The 22,858-nt window shown below is 42.7% G+C and overlaps 1 protein-coding gene across 1 annotated transcript in view; it reads right to left on the bottom strand.

Annotated features, from left to right (window-relative positions):
* LOC126188929 (uncharacterized) overlaps positions 1-22,858 on the bottom strand; it is a 108,772-nt gene that overhangs the window by 43,114 nt on the left and 42,800 nt on the right. Inside the window, exon 3 of the mRNA XM_049930650.1 lies at positions 11,913-12,162. Coding sequence (XP_049786607.1) covers positions 11,913-12,162 — 250 coding nt within the window. The remainder of the gene's footprint in view (positions 1-11,912; positions 12,163-22,858) is intronic.

The raw sequence follows: 22,858 nt of genomic DNA, 5'->3' as shown, positions 1-22,858 counted from the left end.
TAATGGGGCGCGCTCCAGTGGGAAAGTTGTGTATGCGCTGACTACGCAGAACTATGTACACAACAATGACCAAATATTCGTCATATTTCTTGGACAAAGTTCTTTGATATGGCGCAAAAAACGGCTATTACACTGTCATCACATTTTTCAGCAAAGTTCATGATGGACAACTTGTTGTTATGCACTGCTGTTGCGTGTACCGCAATTGCATTGTGTAAAATACTTGCGTGAAGCACTGGGTTTTATGTCGAGATAGTAAAGGCAGTGCCTCACAAAGCAGAACACTTAATTGAAAAATGCTGTAGCCTATGTGCAGAAGACATGCTCATCATAACACTGTGATTTCTTATTACAACTACTCTAGCTAACTATAATGAACTCGAATACCACAGTGCACAATAACCTAAATAATTCCATCAGCGTGAGAAGCTATTTATAAATCAGTGAAAGAGGAATACACTACTGGCCATTAAAATTGCTACACCCAGAAGATGACGTGCTACAGACGCGAAATTTAACCGAAAGGTAGAAGATGCTGTGATATGCAAATGATTAGCTTTTCAGAGCATTCACACAAGGTTGGCGCCCATGGCGACACCTACAACGTGCAGACATGAGGAAAGTTTCCAACCGATTTCTCATACACAAACAGCAGTTGACCGACGTTGCCTGGTGAAACTTTGTTGTGATGCGTCGTGTTAACAGGAAAAATGCGTACCATCACGTTTCCGACTTTGATAATGATCGGATTGTAGGCTATCGCGATTGCGGTTTATCGTATTGCAACATTGCTGCTCGCGTTCGTCAAGATCCAATGACTTTTAGCAGAATATGGAATCGGTGGTTTCAGGAGGGTAATACAGAACGCCGTGCTGGATCCCAACGGCCTCGTATCATTAGCAGTCGAGATGACAGGCATCTTATCTGCATGGCTGTAACGGATCGTGCAGCCACGTCTCGATTCCTGAGTCAACAGATGGGGACGTTTGCAAGGCAACAACCATCTGAACCAACAGTTCGACGACGTTTGCAGCAGCATGGACTATCAGAACGGAGACCATAGCTGCGGTTACCCTTGGCGCTGCATCACAGACAGCAGAGTCTGCGATGGTGTACTCAAAGATGAACCTGGGTGCACGAATGGCAAAACGTCATTTTTTCGCATGAATCCAGGTTCTGTTTACAGCATCATGGTGGTCGCATCCCTGTTTGGCGACATCGCGGTGAACGCACATTGGAGGCGTGTATTCGTCATCGCTATACTGACGTATCATCCGGCGTGATGGTATGGGGTGCCATTGGTTACACGTCTCGGTCACCTCTTGTTCGCACTGATGGCACTTTGAACAGTGGACGTTACATTTCAGATGTGATACGACCCATGGCTCTACCCTTCATTCGATCCCTGCGAAACCCTGCATTTCAGCAGGATAATGCACGACCGCATGTTGCAGGTCCTGTACGGGCCTCTCTGGATATAGAGAGTGTTCGATTGCTGTCCTGGCCAGCACTTTCTCCAGATCTCTCACCAACTGAAATCGTCTGGTCAATGGTGGCCGAGCAACTGGCTCATCACAATACGCCAGTCACTACTCTTGATGAACTATGGTATCGTGTTGAAGCTTTGTTTGACTCAATGCCCAGGCGTATCAAGGCCGTTACGGCCAGAGGTTGTTGTTCTGGGTACTGATTTCTCAGGATCTATGCACCCAAACTCCGTGAAAATGTAATCACATGTCAGTTCTAGTATAATATATTTGTCCAATGAATACCCGTTGATCATCTGCATTTCTTCTTGGTGTAGCAATATTAATGTCCGTTAGTGTATTTGAAATGTAAATAACTGTTTAGTATACATATGGCCTTTAGGAACTATTTTTATTTTTGAGTAATTTGATTAAAAGAATTAGTGTTTCAACAACAACAAAACTAATGAAAACTAGGAAACAGATGAAGCTATTTTTAACTTGTGGCATCCAGAGCTAAAAATAAACCAAGTAGAAAGGAGAGCTAAGAATTTTTTTTAGTTTAGAGTGTTCCTCCTCCTCTATTCTGGCTGCCTGAAGAGCTGCCCGTATGTTTCCAGACTTAGAGGTGGATGGCTGTAGCTGCGACTGTGGATTTGAAGTCGCCTGCAGTGTATTCCACCAAGCCATCAGCAAGCGATTATTAGCATACATTGAACCCCTTGCTCACCCACCAACCTAGTCTAAACCAAGTTGTTAAACATACCAACTAAACTTTGCAGCTATATTTACAAACACGCTACAGATGTCAGATAGCCGTAACGATTCCAGCGCTTCAGGTAGATACATTTCACATTGGCGTGAATAGAAGACGACAGACTTTTGTGATCAAATCTACGGTGAGGCCCTAGTTTTTGTCAAACTTGTTTGACGAAAGGCGAGATTTGACAAATTTCTCTATTGCACTATCAAATTCCTTTGGCGTAAACATTTGACATAACAGCTTTGACAGATAAATATGGTAGTGTAATACAGGGCTACGGCGTACGTCTCCCGGCTGCTGTGATGTTTGCGTTGGCTTCAGCATGACAGCGAGTACAACAAGAGACAGAGTTCTGACCTTGCGGGGCCGCATCGCCGCGACGGAGCTGTGGATGTGTTGCGGGGACTGTCCGCGTCTTCCCAGGGTAGCGGCTATTACGTTCAGCCGCACGGAATATTCTGACCTCGACAGTTGTTAATGGTTGGTTCTTTTCTCAGTTCACCGTGGTGAGAGCGAAATGTTACACGCAGAACTTATTTCTGATACATTGTCTCAGCTTGTAAGCCCTTTGCATCTGGAATCTGTAATGTCCCAAAGAGCTGCAGCTGGCTCCCTGTTTCCTAATTTAAACTGACCTCGATGTGCTAAAGTAAGGTGGTGAGACGCCTGTCGTCATTGTGTGAATTTGTTGAATTAATGGGCGCTCCTGATTGGCCTCGATGTGTGGCTATCCTATGAATGAATTAGCACTGGTTGTTTTGCCTCATACACTAAAGCGCCAAAGAAACTGGTATAGGCATGCGTATTCATACACAGAGATATGTAAACAGGCAGAATACGGCGTTGCCGTGGACAACGCCTATATAAGACAGCAAGTGTCTGGCGTAGTTGTTAGATGGCAGGTTATCAAGATTTAAGTGAGTGAGTTTGAACGTGATGTTATAGTTGGTGCGCGAACGATGGGACACAGCACCATCGACATGGGCTTTCGGAGCCGAAGTGGCCGGCCAATGTGGCCGAGCGGTTCTAGGCGCTTCAGTATGGAACCGCGTGACCGCTACGGTCGCAGGTTCGAATCCTGCCTTGGGCATGGATGTGTGTGATGTCCTTAGGTTAGTTAGGTTTAAGCAGCTCTAAGTTCTATGGGACTGATGACCTCAGAAGGTAAGTCCCATAGCGCTCAGAGCCATTTGAACATTTTTTTAAAAATTGATTGTGTGTAACTTGGTCATGGATGTGGGGAATTTAGCAACTATTTGGCCCTGCTGTTTAGGTGTATTTAATTATTGTACTGTTTTGTCGTATATTCGTTTTTAAAGTTTTAGAGGATTTTATGAACCTTAATTACTTGTACAGGGAGAACATCTGTTATTTGTGTCCCTATGGTTAAGTGCAGTCTCAGTACAACTATGGTCTACCTGTAAATTTTCTTTGCCATTGGATTTAATATTGTTTATGAGATGCAACGTTACAGTAATTTTTGGCATAAAGTGATTGACCGAGTACCTATGTTTACCTTCCCTGAGGGGTAACACTAGTTTCTGAAATTCTCAGTGATTGCTACATGAAATTTTTTTACTGTAATCGTCACAGGCAGCTAAATAGAATAATTAGTAATCGAGTTCTGAATTTAAATAAAGAGTGTTTAACTCTACATGCATCTGCCCCTGTAATTTTTTGGGTTCCCTCTTCCACTCCACAGTCACTGAGTTGCACTTTGCGTCGTTTTAGCTCAGACAGACGCATCACGACCCTAAAACTGCGCTTTAGGCAACAAGAACACCTATCTCGCAGTCAGTCATTGCCGAGTGGAGATCGGGTTCTCTGAGGTCCCTCTTAAATAATTTCGAGTAATATTTTTCAGTTGACAATTCCATGCAGGAAAGAGACAGAGAGAGAGAGGGGTGGGTGGAGGGGAAGAGAGAGTGAGAGAGGGGGAAAGAAGGAGAGAGAGAGTTGTCTTAACAACCGAGCTGACGTAAGATCATCTGACCAATCTGGTGTTTAGAAAGCCTTAACTTTCCTTGGTACATTTGTGTCGGCGAAACAAAGATGGTTCCGGACCTATTCGTATGCGTCAACCATCGCTTCTGAAAAATCAGTTTCAGCGCGAACGAGTTGCGTTTCTTACATCGGCTGTTCCATTTACGAGTCTCTATAGTTGCGTATGGATCGTGGCTATCGCTGAAATTTCCTCTTTTTGGTTGTATCTGATTTTTTACACACCAAACGATAGTTAAAATCGCTTAATATAATCTGCTTCTGAAGTGACGAATTCTCGGTTTTTTCCTGTTTTTTCTATATTCGAAGTAGACACCGAATAAAACTTATAATTTTGACTCACTCAATTCCAAGATACATAGAATCGAAATTTCAAAATAGATAGGCACTCATTTCTCGAAAAATGGTAAGTGGTTGAATACTGCAAAAAAAAAATCAACCGTATTTTGGGATGTCTAAAAGAAAATCATATTGTAATCTTGAATCACACAACTAGTTGGATATTACGAACAGCCAGTGCTAAAGGGTGAAAACTGTCTTTGAAGAACTCTATTTTTCCTGCTAATTTGTTCGTATTCAAGGACTACAATCAGATAAAGGCATATTATGTAGACATAGACAGCAGATCAGCTACCTTCTATTTTTATTGTGTGCTGTGAATGGATTGCTGTGAAGCTTTTAATTTATAAAGGCATATTATGTAGACATAGACAGCAGATCAGCTACCTTCTATTTTTATTGTGTGCTATGAATGGATTGCTGTGAAGCTTTTAATTTATTTCTGTTGCCATAGTATCCTTCCCCTGTTTTTATTTCATAGCAATGACAGGCAGGTATTTAATCTTTTAAAGCATATGAAGCATTGCACTGCATTCCTAAGTCAGTTCTTAAAAACATTTCCAGACTAGAGCTGGTACCATTCTGCAATACAAAGCATGTCTGGCGACAGCAGGGAGAAACTACCGCATAGACCGGTTTGGCGCAAGTCTTGCAAGCTGCACATACACTCCTAACTTGAGCCTCGTCACACGGGAGCAGCGACATTATTGTCTCAGCAATGCTGTACAATTTCTTACGCCATATGTGTGTCGGCAGTGTTATTAAAATAGTAAATTGATTTTCGCAATTTCTCTAATAACTCAGTATTTCAGACTATTGTGAATTTTACTAATAAAAATTACTCATTTAAAAAAAAGATTGATTTAAAAACAAAAATTTTAGCACTGCTGTTACGGCTAAATGATACATCAGTTTTTTTAATCGGCTATTAGTAAAAAATTTTAAAAAAAGAAACGCTAGTTATCTCCAGGACCAAACAAATATCGAAAAATACCGGTTATTCAGAACTAAGATATCGGTATCGGTTTTAACCAACCAGTTTTTTCCATCCCTACAATAGCGGGAAACTATCGAGTACTGAAGGCATCATTCCAGACAAGTTCCGACATACCACTACATACACAACAGCCAGATTTATCTCCGGCAAGTTCTGTTGTAGACACCAGAAGGAAAAGGAGTTCCTTACTCCAAAAGGGTGCCACACGGAGCATGCCGGATATATATCTGACACCCAACCGCCCACCCTCCCGCCCCCACCCCCACCCCCACCCCCCGGCTCCACAGTGTATAACAACATAACGAATATACGTTGAAGCGCCAAGGAAACTAGTATATGCATCCGTATTCAAATAACGGGTGATCAAAAGGTCAGTATAAATTTGAAAACTTAATAAACCACGGAATAATGTAGATAGAGAGGTGAAAATTGACACACATGCTTGGAATGACATGGGGTTTTATTAGAACAAAAAGAAATCGAAGTTCACAAAATGCCCGACAGATGGCGCTGGACAGCAAAACGTCAGTGACTGCGCATGACAATCGTGTATAAAAGGAGCTGTAATGAGAGAGAGAATCAGATGCACCAGCAGTCGCAGCGTGTTGACGTTACCTGAAAAGGCGCTTTTAGTGGAGCCGTATTATCAGAATGAGGAATGTGCTAGTTCAGCGTAACGATCCTATCGCCATAGGAAGGGGATTCGAACAGGTAAAGATCCGTTGACAAATGCAGCTGTGGTGAGAATGATTTCGAAGTTCGAAGCTACGGGTTGTTTAGACGATAGACCCCATAGTGGCCGACCGAGCACAAGGCGTAATGCTGCTGAGACAGCTCCCCGGGTTCGATTCCCGGCTGGGTCAGGGATTTTCTCTGCCTCGTGATGACTGGGTGTTGTGTGATGTCCTTAGGTTAGTTAGGTTTAAGTAGTTCTAAGTTCTAGGGGACTAATGACCATAGACGTTAAGTCCCATAGTGCTCAGAGCCATTTGAACTATTTTTTGCTGAGACAGTTCAGGAAGAAATAGCGACTGTAGCGGGTTCGTCTATGCACGGGGAAGTCAGCGCTCGTGCAGTCGCACGTCGCACCGGCATTCCATACACTACTGTTTGGTTGGCTCTTAGGCATACCCTCCGATGCTATCCATACAAAATCCATCGGCATCATGAACTGTTACCTGGCGATTTAGTGAAGCGGAGGGCATTTGCGGTGTGGGCGTTTCAAAAGATGACGGAAGATGACGATTAGTTGAGTAATGTGTTGTGGACCGACGAAATTCATTTCACGCTCTGAGGGTCTGTCAACGCCCACAACTGCAGAATTTGGGCTACCGAAAATCCTAGAACTTTCGTTGAAACACTATTGCACGACGAGAAAGTCACCGTATGGGTTGGATTTACCACATCTACCGTTATCGGGCCTTTTTTCTTCGAGAAAATGCGTGATTCTCGTTTTGTAACTGCTACCGTGACGGGTGAGAGGTACGCCGATATGTTACAGAATCGCATCATCTACAGCCTGGCTGATAAACACCTGTTGTAACGTACGATGTTTATGGAGGATGGCGCTCCACCCCATATTGCTAGACGCGTGGAAGATCTCTTGCGCCCGTCGTTTGGTGATGATCGTGTGCTAAGCTTCCACTTTCGTCATGCTTGGCCTCCCAGGTCCCCAGACCTCAGTCCGTGCGATTATTGGCTTTGGGGTTACCTGAAGTCGCAAGTGTATCGTGATCGACCGACATCTCTAGGGATGCTGAAAGACAACATCCGACGCCAATGCCTCACCATAACTCCAGACATGCTTTACAGTGCTGTTCTCAACATTATTCCTCGACTACAGCTATTGTTGAGGAATGGTGGTGGACATATTGAGCATTTCCTATAAAGAACATCATCTTTGCTTTGTCTTAATTTGTTATGCTAATTGTTGCTATTCTGATCAGATAAAGCGCCATCTGCCGGACATTTTTTGAACTTCTTTTTTTTTTTGTTCTAGTAAAACCCTATGTCATTTCAAGCATGTTTATCAATTTGTACCTCTCTATCTACATTATTCCGTGATTTATTCAGTTTTCAAATTTATACTGACTTTTTTATCACCCAGTATGGAGATATGTGCTCGTGATGACTGGTTGTTTTGTGATGTCCTTAGGTTAGTTAGCTTTAAGTAGTTCTATGTTCTGATGACCATAGATGTTAAGTCCCATAGTGCTCAGAGCCATAGATATATGTAAACAGGTAGAATACGGCGCTGCGGTCGGCAATGCCTATCTAAGACATCAAGTGTCTGGCGCAGTTGTTAGATCGGTTACTGCTGGTACAATAGCAGGTTCTCAAGATTTAAGTGAGTTTGAACGTGGTGTTATAATCAGCACACGAGCGATGGGATACAGCATCTCCGAGATGGCGATGTCAGGATTTTCTCGTAAGACTATTTCACGAGTGTATCGTGAATATCAGCAGTCCGGTAAAACATCAAATTCCCGATATCACTGCGGCCGGAAAAAGATCCTGCAAGAACGGGACCAACGACGACTGAAGAGAATCGTTCAACGTGACAGAAGTTCAACCCTTCCGCAAATTGCTGCAGATTTCAATGCTGGGCCATCACCAAGTGTCAGCGTGTCAACCACTCAACGAAACACCATCGACATGAGCTTTCGGAGCCAAAGGCCCACTCCTGTACAATTGATGACTGTATGACACATAGCTTTACGCCTCGCCTGGTCCCGTTAACATAGAAATTTGTCTGTTGATGTCTGGAAACACGTTGTCTGGTCGGACGAGTCTCGTTTCGAATTGTAACGAGTTGATGGACTTGTACAGGTATGGCGACAACCTCATTAATCCATAGACACTGAATGTCAAGCTGGTGGAGGCTCTGTAATGGTGTGGGGCGTGCGCAGGTGTAGTGATATGGGACCCTTAATACGTATAGATACGATTCTGACAGGTGACACGTACGTAAGCACCCTTTCTGATCACTTGTATCCATTCATGTCCATTGTGATTTCAGACGGACTTTCCAGCAGGACAGTGCAACACCCCATACGTTAAGGGTTTCTACACAGTGGCTCGAGGAACATCTTCTGAGTTTAAACACTTCCACTGGCCACCAAACTCCCCTGACATAAACATTTTTGAACATATCTGGGATGCCTTGCAACGTGCTGTTCAGAAGAACTCTCAACCTCCTGGTATGCTTACGGGTTTATGGACAACCCTGCACGATTCGTGGTGTCAATTTCCTCCAGTACTACTTCAGACATTATTAAAGTTCATGCCACGTCGTTTTGCGGCACTTCTGCGTGGTCGCATGGACCCTACGTGATATTAGGCAGGTGTACCAGTGTATTATGGAAAGAGAGAGGCCCCGTAATGCGACTCCGTGGGCACAGGCTTTCGTCCGCAGACTTTTCACGAAGCGTGTGTGTGTGGGCATACTAACTTGCATATCATCCTCGTGGGAACAAAAATTTCCATTCCACAATCATAGAAACGAGGTTCTCGGAGCTAGCGGGGCGGCCGATTCCACGTCAAAGACGATTACCCATTTCCAGAGGCCTGTTGAAAACTCTTTCCAGTACCGTATATATAAAAATTTGATCATGCGAGGCTCTACTTGGAGAGCCAACTACATTATTGTGACAGAAAGGAGATCAGAGAGGACAGAAAAAATCGTGACACCTAGGATTACGGCGTCATAAACGAAAGGTGAACGGCGTGTTTCTATATCTTAAAGATAATGTGTATTTAAATATCGCGAAAATCGCACAAGAGTGGCGCTAGTTGTGGCACTATGACGGTGGAAATCAGGTTTACTTTGAATGCATGTCTCGAGCGTTAGTTACCTTTGAGATAAGACGTGGTGAGATGGTCAACAATGCCTTTAGAGCCACACAGACGCCATTATCAACCCCTCAAAGATTTTGAACGAGACCATGTAATAGGGCTACGAGAAGCTAGATGTACCTTCTGAGATACTGCAGAAAGGTTTGGCGCGTATGTAGCAACTTCTCTTCACTGGTGGCAGCAGCGGTCTCGAGAATGTATGGTCAGAGGAAGATAGGGTTCCGGGAGGCCACGTGGCAATAGCGAGAGGGAGTACCTTCGTGTTTAGTGTATGACTCTGATGCGTCATATTGCATCTGCAGCAGCAATCTTGGCGGCAGTTGGCACCACAGTGACACAACGAACTGTTATAAATCGAATACTTCAAGGACAGCTCTGAGCTAGACATTCTGTAACGTGCAGTCCACTGACCCCAAACTACCACCATTTGCGACTTCAGTGGCGTCACGTAACAAATCATTGGAAGGCAGGGAGGAGGTCTGTTGGGTTTTCTGTGGAACCTGTTTCTGCCTAGATGCCAAACATATTCGTGCGTTTCTTAGGAGGACGCCCTCTGAGAACTTGCAACCAATCTGCCTCCAGGCTAGGCACACTGGATCTTCAATGGAGTTATGACCGTAGGAGCACCCTGTTGGCTATCCCACGCACTCTGATCGCAACGCTCTACATCGTTATGGTGATTCGACCTGTTGTGCTGTCATTCATGAACAACATCGCACGGGTTGTTTTCCAACAGGAAAACCCTCGCCTACATACCACTGTTGTAACCGAAAATGCTCTACACAGTGTCGACATGTTGCTTTGTTCTGCTCGATAATCAGGTCTTACAGCAATCAAGCACTTATGGGACACTATCGGACGACAACACCAGCTTCATCCACAGACAGCGTTAACCTTCTCTGTATAGACCGACAAAGTGAAAAAGGCATGGAATTCCATCCCACAAACTGACATCCGGCAGCTGTACAAGTAATGCTTACACGTTTATGCTTGCATTGAGTATAATGGCGGTTTCTCGCGTGATCTTCCAATATTAATCGATTAAATATGTTACACAAGCCACTGCATTCCAGGAATTTCTTTGCATGATTTTTTTTTTTTAATTTTTCCGTCAGTGTGTTTTCGAACATTGTTTCCGTTACCTCTCGAGTATGATCTTCGTTCTTCTTGTCAGAATGGTGCAAAATGGCGTCATTTTATGCGAATACAAAACGAGTCAGCCAGAGAAGTGATCCAGGTGTTTCAAATGGTTCAAATGGCTCTGAGCACTATGGGACTTAACAGCTTTGGTCATCAGTCCCCTAGAACTTAGAACTACTTAAACCTAACTAACCTAAGGACATCACACACATCCATGCCCGAGGCAGGATTCGAACCAGCGACCGTAGCAGTCGCGCGGTTCCGGACTGAGCGCCTAGAACCGCGAGACCACCGCGGCCGGCCCAGGTGTTTCAAACCTCCCTCTCCTTAACGGTGAGAAATTTTTGAGAGCGACGTATCCAAACAAATGTAAGCTACCCCACTGGTCCCATAACAAATCAGAGCAATCAACCGTCCTTCTCGCCAGATAAATTCCAAGTTAGTCATACTATTGCAACATCCTGCATGTGAATCACTTTCTTATATATACCCCATATCCGTATTCATATGAGGATCCCTCCATTACCTTCCACATTCAGATTTCTTACCTACAGTTACAGTTAACAGCGAAATTTTAGAAAATGACCAGAAAAAGAAACAACAGTATCATGAAGTGTTATCTTTTTCAAATTTACATTTGTAAACTAGTAGACAAAAAGCGTCTAACTAGACGTTGCCAACTTGTTCCAATTACAGTGAATGAAAACAACGAATACATTAATACAAGAAACTTTACAGCTTACTCTTCATCATTAATAAGTTTTGGTTTGAATCTGAATTTTCTTTTTGATGTTTTTTATTTTCTTAGCCAACATCCTTTCCTCATTCAGTGCAAATGACATCACGTTGTGCTTTTTCCCCAACACTTCCTTTTAAGTAGGTTATGAATTCTGTTATTTTTCCTGATATATATTGATAATACAGTTGCCGTCTGTCTATGTAAAAAGTGCCCTTTAAATAATAAATTTTGTGTCTTTATAGTGCAGAGATCTCCATCCCCTTTGTATAATTACGCACCTTATCATTGATTATTTGCAGCATCTCAGCGTTCAAATCCCTACTTCCCTACTTAAAGGCCAAGCTGTTATACGTCCAGATCGTGTCTTTTCCCCAGAAGAGACGCAGTATACGGTAAACTTCCGTCAGCAAACGGTGAAGTCTTGAAAAATGCTAGCTCTTTAAAACAAAGTCCAGAGCGCAACTAGCAAGACGAATGATCAAAATAGTTAATATTTACGGAAAATGAAGAGCAGCTTGCTCTCAAAACGAAGTTTCTCGAGTTGGAATGAAGTCACTTAGACAAGAATAACGAGACGTAGGTAAGCGAAAAGAACTCGTGCTCAGTACTTACAGTCACCTCGATTCGGTTGTTAGGGTATCCGTGGGTGGCGCTGCCTGTGACGTCGCCGACGGTGAGCGCCGCCTGGAAGTCATAGATGACCTCGATGTTGGGCAGGTCGATGTAACCTCGCAGGTATCCATCAAAATAGGTTACTGTCTCTCCCCAAGTATTTTTGCCAACCAGGAATGCGCCCATATTTGTCACATTGCCGTAGCTGTATGCACACTGACCCTTCAGTTCTACGTCGTACGACGTAGAACTGCAAGCAATAAAAACAGATTACGTAACAGAATCGCAAATACTTGAAACCAAATAAGTCAAAATTTTCAATTTTTGTTCTTCATCGAAGAGTATAACCTATGATTTGGTGTTGAAATGAAACACGCCAGTCTCCTACAAATGGTAGAAAACGTGGTGCATTTTACACTGTTTGTTGCTGAAACGAAATAAGTCAGTGACTTATTTGCCTCCAACAGATACTGCTCGTTTCCGCGCTGAAGCTGTTTTCCTCCAATACTATACATTATTGATAAAATTATCCACTTCCTTTGTTGTGACATTAACAGTCACTGTTAACATTCACTGAATGGCACTTGGTTGTATAACTATGGCTACAAAAAGGAAGAATAGTGGTGGAGATTATGATAGAAATAAGGTAAAGACAGCTGGTACAAAAAGACTACCTTATCGAAATTACAGAGGAGATTATGTTCCAGGGAAAGCAGTTAGAGAATTTTGCAGGTAAATAACAGTCTTTCTTGGAACAACCGTAGGAAACCGTATAGATGTAAATATTACCAGCAACACCAATGTTATATTATTAATTTACTTTCAACTGCGTAATTAAATGTTATGACTCCATTTATGTAATTAAATGTAATAATATTTTGGCAAAATACCTTGATCTTCCTACCAAAGATACCCAGGACTGCAGCGCCTTATTGAAGCGAAGGAAGTAGAGCAGAGGTGTCCTCGGAAATCTGATCCAGAATGTTTTCAAAACTGTAGGAATGCAACGTTTCTTTACCGCATAATGCTTGGAAGTGAAAGGAAACTGGTGTACAAGAAAACTTTCCTGAATATAGATGCAGTGACGAATTCGCTCGTGTTTCGAATCTGTAAATTGCTGCTGATGGGGATCACACCTATTCATAAACGCGGGAAAGCCTGAACACCAAGAACACACCAGACAATACCCCTGCACTCATTCACGAGCATATAAAGTCTTTCCCCATAAAAACTTCACATTATTCACAAAAAATAGTAACATATTTAAACTCTAAACTAAATGTGCGGACAATGCACAGTATGTTCAATGACAAATATACAGATTGTAAAGTAAAATTTGATGTTTATCGTAATTATTATCGGGACAGTTCTAGTCATTCCTTTTTCGGACCGCAGGATGATGTCTGCTGTAAATGTGAAAAGCTTGAACTCAAACTGGAAAGACCACATTTAAATGAAAGAGCCAAGCTTGTCTCCAGAGCGGAATTAAACGTTCATAGGCATTGTAGCTCTAAATTTTACAACTCGCTTCGGTATGCCAAGAGAAGAGCCCAGTCCGTTGATACTGTGGGAGACATAGGTCTTGTTTATATGGAAAACTTGCCGCTTCCACTTATCCCGATACAATAGATATTCTACCTGCAACAACTGTCGGTGTACTGTTTCAGCAAACATGATTTGAAAACTGAACACTTCACTGTGTACTTGTACCATGAAGGCTTAGGAAGGAAATGTGTGAACGAAGTAGCATCTTTCGTTTCTGATTGACTAAAAAATAATCTCAGTAAAAATGTGGCTAATCTTCTTTTGTGTTCTGACGGTTGTATCGGCCAGAACAAAAGCCACACCTTTATACGCACGTGTATGGGCATGGTTCAAGCAGGAATCCTCAAGAGTATAATACACAAATTTCCTGAGAGAGGCCAATCATTGTTAAGTGTGATCGCGACTTTGGACAATATAACAGGAAAATAAAAACTCGTGACTGCATTTACACCTCTTACGAATACATGGAACTGATAGCAAGCAGTAAAAGTAATGTGACAGTAAAATTAGTTAATGGAGACGAAGTACTAGATTCCGACAATTGGTGGCCAAAATATTTTAGAAGAAGTGTTGCTTCGTGTGAGACAGTGACAGGACAATGCAATAAAAGAATCTTATTCGCTCCGAGTAGCTCCAAAGAAATACAATGCCTTGGAAGAGGAGAGGTGCTTGGCCTTCCGTACGTCGATGGATTAGTAAGACATACTTTTCGCTTTAGAAAGACACACGAGTCAGTCATTCTAGGATTAATGGACAGCATTCCAGTGGCCCACCCAACATACCAAGTACCTATTTCCAGAATGAAGATGGAAGACGTAAAGAAAGTCATCTAATTTGTGCCTGCTGCAAAGAGATCACTCTATGGAGAAGTGGTTTCTTGGCCAGTGATTGACTAAAATTATAGCTAATGCACAGTTAATCCTTATTGCTCTTAAAATTCAGTTTGTTCCATTGCGTCAGACCATGCTAATATATTATGAAGTGTTCAAAAATTAAATCCTAAAAAATGAAAAATATATTTTTTAAATTGTTGAAACCAAATAAGTCAAAAAACTTTGAAAACATTCAATATCGAAATGATGTACTCTAAGTCAATTATTTCTCTCTCAATAAAAGCAGACTAAAGTCAATTTCAATTCTGAAAATTCAGTAATGTAGCAATAATACAAATGACAGTATTCAGTTTTTTGTTTCTCCTGAAAAGTGTAAAAAATGACTTTTATTTGGTTCCAACAATTGACGATTCAATTCTTAAGGGTTTTCCCAACAATATGTTGACATGCTGAAAAAGCGGGACTTCTGCCGGTTGTTCGTGTCATTCTCGCGAGAACGCCGCAAACAACCGACCGAAGTTCCAATTATTCAACATGTCAAAAACATGATTACAGCTTGCTAATCAAATTAATTATTACTAACTGCGTGTTTTATAATTCTAAAATGTGTTCTTTTTCAATATACGAGGTGTGATTGGAAATTTTTAAGAATGGATCCGCTACTGCTTATTGGTTTGGCGGGCAGGTTCACAGAGAGTGGGGAGTGAGTCACTGCCTTGTCCTTGAACGCCTTCTGACAGGAAAATGCGTTTCCTTTATTCCGTTCGTTGTGGCAGCTGGCAGAGTGTGGGTCTGTTAGAGCTTGTTGTCGTATTAGTTCTGCGTACAAATGGATGTAAAAACGAGTTTGTGTGAATTTTTTTTTAAACCAGGAAATCATCTTCTGAGATTTACGAACTATTAAAAACAGCTTTTGGAGATAATTGTATGAGCCAGTCAAATGTTTCCTTCTGGTTCAACAGATTTGAAAATGGCCGTGAATCATTTGAAGATGAACCATGGTCCGGCCGTCCTTCCACCTCAAAAACGAATGAAAAAGTTGTGAAAGTTCACGAATTAGTGCGCTCTGATCCTAGACTTACAATTAAGAAGATGGCTGATGAACTTAATTTAAGTTTCTATGCTGCTCAGTCAATTTCAACTGAAGATCTCAACATGCATCGAGTGTCCATAAAATTCATTTGAAAAGTGTTGTCAAGTGACAAGAGACAATACCGACTTCAAGTGAGCTGACAACTGATTAACCGATTTGTTAAATATGGTAATTACAGGTGACGATTCATGGCTATATAGATATGATCCTGAACCCAAAGTGCAGTTTTCGCAGTGGAAGACTCCGGGCAAAGTCAGTCGAAGGTGAAGACAATGTTCGTGAATTTTTTCGATTCTACCGGTATTGTGGATCATGAATTTACCCCTGAAGGACTGACAATTAACCATGAATACTACAAATGTGTCCTTGAGCGTTTGCGTGGAAAGGTGCAGAAGAAAAGGCCTGCATTGTGGAAAGACAGGAGTTGGGTGCTACACCATGACAATGCTCCGGCACATTGTGCCTTCTCCATCGTCGAATTTTTTACCAAATTCAAAACTCCTGTGCATCCACAACCGCCATATTTCCAGGAATATCTCCAAAAGTAGAAACACCGTATGAGTCGATCTGTTCAGTCAGAAGGGGACTATTTTGAAGGACATGCACCACAGTAGCATGTAAGTACCACCATCGTACAATTATGAGCCCATTCTTAAAACTTTCCAATCACACCTCGTATTCTACACCTAAAATACATGGGAGTAGGAGGGGGGGGGGGGGGGGGGGGGGGAAGAAACACTCATGTAGGTGTCGTGTCGTTTCTTCCATTTTCTGCTACAAGACTGTTCATTCTCCTTCAAGCAATCCTAGAATCGGTTGTCATACTCATAATGCTCAGTGTTCTACGAAGAACGTGATATTTTCCTTCCTTGTGCTGTAAAGTATACTCTCGGAAAGCACGTATTGCAACACATACCCAAGAAGCCTGTTGAGCGTTTCTGTGACGCCTTCTTGCTAACTAAACTGATAATAAATAAATCGTCCAGTTTTCAGTAAAACATTTCCATCCCTGTACTGATGAAGTGTTCTTTCTTAAGAGTGATTTGTCACATATCTCCCTAATAAACATGTAACCTTTAGCAATATCCTTTTAATGAAATCCCAAATGGTCTTTTCACATGCAAGTAGATATGGTCGTTAACATTAAAATACTATGGATGTATATCCCAACATATTTGAGAAATGTGATTGGTTTAATTGATAGATACTCTTGTTACTGTGAGATCTTTTAGTGTGTTTAGAGGTATAACGGCGCATTTATTAATATCGAGGAACAGCTGCCAGTGTTTGCGCCAATGATGAAAGAGACAGTACAGGTGATGGTCTAGTGTGGGAGGTATAGACGACCTAGTTGCCATCTCGGACAACAAAATGAGTCTCCCTGAATCGAAAGTAAATACATGTTCGTGAAATAAGGCAGTAAGTAAATTCCTATGAATTGATGTTGTGGTTTTTATGTTACTCCCATATAACGAAAGTAAATTTTAATGGTAATATTAGCAAGTACTATGTATACAAAAATGACAGCAGTAGCAGTAGTATTAGTAGAAGTAGTAGTACGGTAGCAGAAGCGGAAGTAGTAGTAGAAGTAGTAGTAGTAGTAATAATTGTTGTTGTTGCTGTTTGGAAAGTAAAAGTTGTTATTGCTGTTCATAAAGTGAAACCTTGTAATAATAGTTGCAGTACTCTTACTAATGATAGATAACATCAGGAAATCGTAGAAAAAACTGCACCTAAGGGTATCTGACAATTATAATCAGGGACGAAATCGCTGACACTCTACAGCTGGGAGAGTCAAGCAGCTGTGAATGACAACTGATTAAAGGGTAATATTTAAAATGTCGAAAAAGTAAATTTTAAGTGAACCAAATGCACATTGTTAATATTTATGTTTATCATGTAAATAACAACAAATATATCTTCTGCCAATGAATGTTGCAAAAGTGATAAATATATTGCAAAAAATATCTTTCAGGCAAACAAGTGAAAACCATAAATGAAAATGGTTACCATTAATTTTATTTAACTAGTTGATGGCCTAATAATTCTTGAGTAAAATAACAAATTTCAAGAATAAAATACATTCATGCTCTTCTTTTCTCTCATACTCTCTGCAAATCAAATATCTGGGAAACACATAAGACCCCTGCCACAACTTCAGTCAGTAGGTATCTCTCTCCAGCTTTCCAGACACCACAGCTGCACATGCAGCTGGACCTGTCATGGTATGGGGAACAGAAACACAAAGGAATTGTGTTAACCATGGCCATTTTTCTGATTTTAAACTACTCTAAATAGTCTCACGCTACAGTTTCTCAAGGCAAGTCTCCTATTAGGCAAAAGGTAAACGTGGTTTCCACCATGAAACATGCTGCAGTAGGCGCGCATTAAAGAGACTTGCTTCTCACTTTCCACGTACAGTAGACGTTGTTACTTACCTTGTGTGGAACAGTGGAGAAGAAGGAAAGAATTTAACTCAAAGAGAATTAAAAAAACTTAGGCCGTATGAGATCCCGAAGCAAAAGTCAATTACAGTTTTACCACTACTTACCTTCTGAATTTCAAAGAGGGTTTCCCATTCAACGATGTCAAAAGTTTTCTCTAAGGCTACAAATGATGCAAACATAAGTTTGCCTTTCCTTTAACCTATCTTGTCCGAAAAGTCGGAGAGTCTACTCCCTCTCGTGTTCCTGCATTTCTCCAAAATCGAAACTCATATTCTCTGAGATAAGCTTATTCCAGTTTTTCCATTCTTCTGTAAAGAAATAGTGTTAGTATTTTGCAACCATGCCCTGTTTAACTGATGATTCGATAATATTCACACCTTTAAGCAACTGCTCTCTTTGGAATTGTCATTATTACATTGCTCTTGATGTTTGAAAATTTCGCCTATCTTGCACATCAAATGGAATAATTTTGTCATGACTGGACTCTCCCAAGGTTACCAGTAGTTCTGATGAGATGTCGTCTACTCCAGGGGCCCTGTTTCCTTCAGTGTTCTGCCAAATTCTTTTCATGGTATCATATCTCCCACATCATCTTCATCTACTTCCTCTTCTCTGTCTACATTATTGCCTTCAAGTTGCTGTGCTAGTATTAGTCTTACTCATAGGAAGCTGAAATTTTGTTAAAATTCAGTAAAGGCGCGGTTGGGCGAAGAAGTCTGGCGCCGCTGGCGGTGTGTGGTAATAATCATCAACCAGTAGGCCAGACAGGGTAAATATGGCACAGAGCTGTAGCGACGTATTACATGTACGATTTGTTTGGAAAGAAGCAACAGTGAGGCAGGGAATTGCAGCATTGCTTTAAGTTATTAGGATGTGTGAGGAATGGCAGTAGGCCAGAGCTGAGTGTGACGATGTGTAAATGGCTGACGTATGGGATAGTTTCTGTCTCTCTCTGACACTACATCAGAAGTGAGGGGGAAAGCAGTATCAATAGTCAGGCACTCTTAGCTTGAGGTGGGCCAGGTCTGATGAATCAGGTCGGACCTGTGCTTATCTACACTTATAGGGACCAGTCTGGCAGTGATGTTATAAATATTATGTGTAACCTGTTCTTTATTAACATGTACTTGTCCTGGCTGTATTCCACTTCCAGGGACACAACACCGGGGTGGGACGGAATGGCAGCCCTTGGAGATCACAGCGGCGTGCAGCGGGTCCAGGATGGGCCACGTTCACTTCCCACCTGGCGTACTGGGGACCGGGCGAGGTGTACGCTGTGGGAGGCGTGGCAGCACTGGAGCAGCGCCAGAGACTGCAGCAGGTATGGCCATCAGGCAAGCACCACTAGCAGCAAGTTGCAGCACCGCATCCAGGAGGGCATTGTTTCGAGACCTGTCCTGTCCTGGGAGCAGCGTTGGACTGAGGGCCATGGGTGACCATTACAACTACCTTCATCCCAGGGTCGGACAGAGCCGGCTGAACAGGGCGGAGGGTGGCATGGACCAGGAACTGTTACAGTCTGCGGAATCATGGGCAGCTAAGCGACACAGGACGTGACACCTCGGTGGGCGGCGACCGAGCAGAGTGTGGCCAACTCCTAGCTGAGTGACCTTGCTAATGGAGCAGCAACGTCAACATAGCAGGAGGTGCTGAGCCAGCTGGACTCGCAGAACAGCGCTGCGGGGGGCACGCTGACACTATGCTGCACCCATCACAGTACTGTAAATTATTTGAATACACGAGTACTTCTGAATTCCACTGTATCACTCTGCACTGCCCCTTGACGCTATTGAACTTGCTCAGCCACCTGACGAAAAGTCGTGTGGTGGGTTCCGGCTTCAGCTTAGCCATCTGGAGGTCGGGGTTTGACCATTGATGCCCTGCAACAGTGGTGTCAGAAGTGATGCCGGTTACAACATGGTACCGAATTTCCACTCTCACATCTTATGTCTAGCAAGTAGCGTTGAGCTGTGCCCATGTGAAGGGGTAGTTGAGTTGTTTGGTTGCGGTCACGATAGGTGGTCGTACACATTTTGTTACGTCTTGTCGTTCTGGAAGTGTTCGTCAATATCGGTACAGGAAGGAAAGCAAGACTGTCACCTGCATAGGAGCACGATGTGGATGGGTTAGTGACATTAGATTTATTGATTATTTGTCATTCTTTTGTGTCTTAAGGGGTTAAGTGTCAATTAGGATGGACTTTTGTAAGGCCTGAGGAGGCTGTAAATTTATCTGAATTCAGGGGAAATGGGGGACATGGGGACTTAGCACCTAAGCAATTGAATTTTTATAACCTGTCAGGTCACACAGTCCGCAGCTCGTGGTCGTGCGGTAGCGTTCTCGCTTCCCACGCCCGGGTTCCCAGGTTCGATTCCCGGCGGGGTCAGGGATTTTCTCTGCCTCGTCATGACTGGGTGTTGTGTGATGTCCTTAGGTTAGTTAGGTTTAAGTAGTTCTAAGTTCTAGGGGTCTGATGACCATAGATGTTAAGTCCCATAGTGCTCAGAGCCACTTGAACCATTTTTTGTCAGGTCACAGATTACTGGGTACAAAGTAGTGCCAAAGAGTTGTTTTACTCGTAACAGATTTGGACATTTGGCACGCAATTGTTCAGAATGTAGATGGGCGATGATTCGCTGCAAGAACTAAGTTTTAGGAGTAGCAGAGTGGAATTAATACTAACAGTCGAGCTATAAGCAAGAATGGTGGAAACATGGCAAGCAGTGGAGGCTGCAGCAGTGACTACAGCAAAATCTGAAGTCACTCTAACTGAGCAAATTCAGGTATTGTCGGAGGCAAGTATAAGGGACAAAAAACTAAAGGAAGAACTAACAAGGAGGTTTGAGGCATGGCAAGTAAGTGAAGGGACGTTGGGTGAAAGTAAATTGTTGATTGGGGAGTGTCATAGACCGTTTTTCCCAGCAATCGCGGCACTGATTAACCCTCTTTCGGGTAAAACAGTGGAGGATGTGTCGGTATTCCTTAATGACGTTATCACAATGGCTGACGACAATGGGTGGTTGGATGTTGTAATGTTGAGAGTGGCGAAGTGGTGCCTGATAGCGGATGCCAAGTCGTACATATTGTACCATAAAACGTTGAACAATGTGTGGACATTTGCAGAGCTTGAGGCCGGGTTACGCCAGAGGTAGCAAAAACAGAAGAGTAACATTTTTTTTTCAGGAAAAATTACATGCGTTAGTTATGAGAAGAAATGAGACTGTGGAGATTTCTCAGACAGGATTCGAAAGCTGAATGCACAAACGTCCGAACTGTCACCGAATGGGGAGACTAATAAAGAGTTGATACAGGAGGCCGAGAACAGGGCGTTAGATGTGTTTTTGTGGGGAATACCGATGGAGATGTCACGCCAGTTCAGAAAGAGAATCCCAGTGATCTTGTGGTGGCTCTAAGGATTGCCACATACTTAGAGGAGGTAGATTATGCGACGAAGCAAAGGGTGGAGCATAAAGTTCTGGCAGTGGAATTTGGTTGCGGCCAGGTAGGGCATATTAGGAGGCAGTGTCAGCGTCAGTTGCGGTGTTACTCATGTGGTAAAATATGGCTCACTGGGCAGTGAACTGTAGGAGTAAAAGTAGGGAGGAACCTCGGTGACTGCAGCCTTAAACGAGAATGGGAGTGCTTCAACTGTCGGAGGGTGGTCCCAATGAAATTAGGTAATGCGCTTGTAGGTGCACAGACGGAATGGTGCTTATTAGGCTTGGTGAACGGAAGGGAGCAGAGGTTTCTGGTTGACACGGGGGCACACGTGTCTGTTATCAGTCTAGACGTGGTTAGCAGGACAAGGCTGGAGTTACCACGTCATAGGTTAAGTGAGGTGGGGGATAATGAAGTGGAGTCATTGGGTACCACGGTACTTCAATTTGTGATCGTAGGAACTAAATTTAGTGTGCAGGTAGAGGTGTCACCATGTGTGGGTGAGGGGTATTCGTTGATTCTCGGACTGGACTTCCTTGACAAACATCACGCGAAGTAAGATCTTTGGCAACAAACAGTGGAACTCAGTGGAACAATGTTTTTCATGGGGGAAACGGTTGCAAATGGACGAATGTCGCAAGGCGCACTTAATGCGTAGGTGACGCCAGCTAAACTGCGAACGGATTCATTAAAGGTCGATTAGCAGGATAACATACCGGCAGGTACAGCGAAGATAGACGTTGTACATTGTGGTGGAGCCACTCTCGAGTAATGAGGAGTTGGATAAGGCGCACTGTTTTGTGCGGAGGAGTTTACCTCACGCAAGTTATGTGGAAGGAGAATGTAGGGTTCCTGTAAGTATAGATAATTTCGGCAGAGCGAATTTAAACTTGTCGAAAGGGTTGTTATTGGCCGAATTGGGGGTTTTTGATAAGGAGGATTTAGGGGCGAGCCATAAGCAAAACGTCGATGCAGCGCAACTGAGGAGGAATTTACAGCATTTGTAGGGAGACGACAGGGTTGCGTTGGAGGAATTGTTATTGACATTTAGCGATTTATTCGGAACGGAGAGTAGGTTACCGGCAACACCGGTTACGAAACATCACGTACTAACAGAGGATAATACATCAGTGTTTAGGAAACCATATAGGGTAGCACGTCATATGCAACCGCTACTGCAGGAGTTTATAGATCAACAACTATGGGACGGAATCATAGAACATAGCGATAGTCCGTATTCAAGCAATGTAGTTCTTGCACCTAAGAAGTCGGTAGATGTTACAAGGAAATATAGGTTTTGTTGTTATTATAGGTATCTGAATGCGAAAAATATTTCGGATTCATATCCTATTCCGAATATCACAGACACATTGGATAATTTGGGACAATGTAAATATTTTACGACGATGGATTAACAGAGTGGATACCATCAATTGGAAGTAGCGCCAGAGGATAGGGCAAAGACAGCTTTTACTGTTCCTGGGGGCATTATCAGTATATATGTATGCCGTTCGGGTTGAAGAATGCACTGGAAACTTTTCAGCGATTATTAGATGAGATTTTAAGGGGATTCAAATCAAAGACATTTAT

The sequence above is a fragment of the Schistocerca cancellata genome, chromosome 5 (genome assembly GCF_023864275.1).
Source record: "Schistocerca cancellata isolate TAMUIC-IGC-003103 chromosome 5, iqSchCanc2.1, whole genome shotgun sequence".
Taxonomy (NCBI): domain Eukaryota; kingdom Metazoa; phylum Arthropoda; class Insecta; order Orthoptera; family Acrididae; genus Schistocerca; species Schistocerca cancellata.
This window is presented reverse-complemented; position numbering and strand designations above follow the sequence as displayed.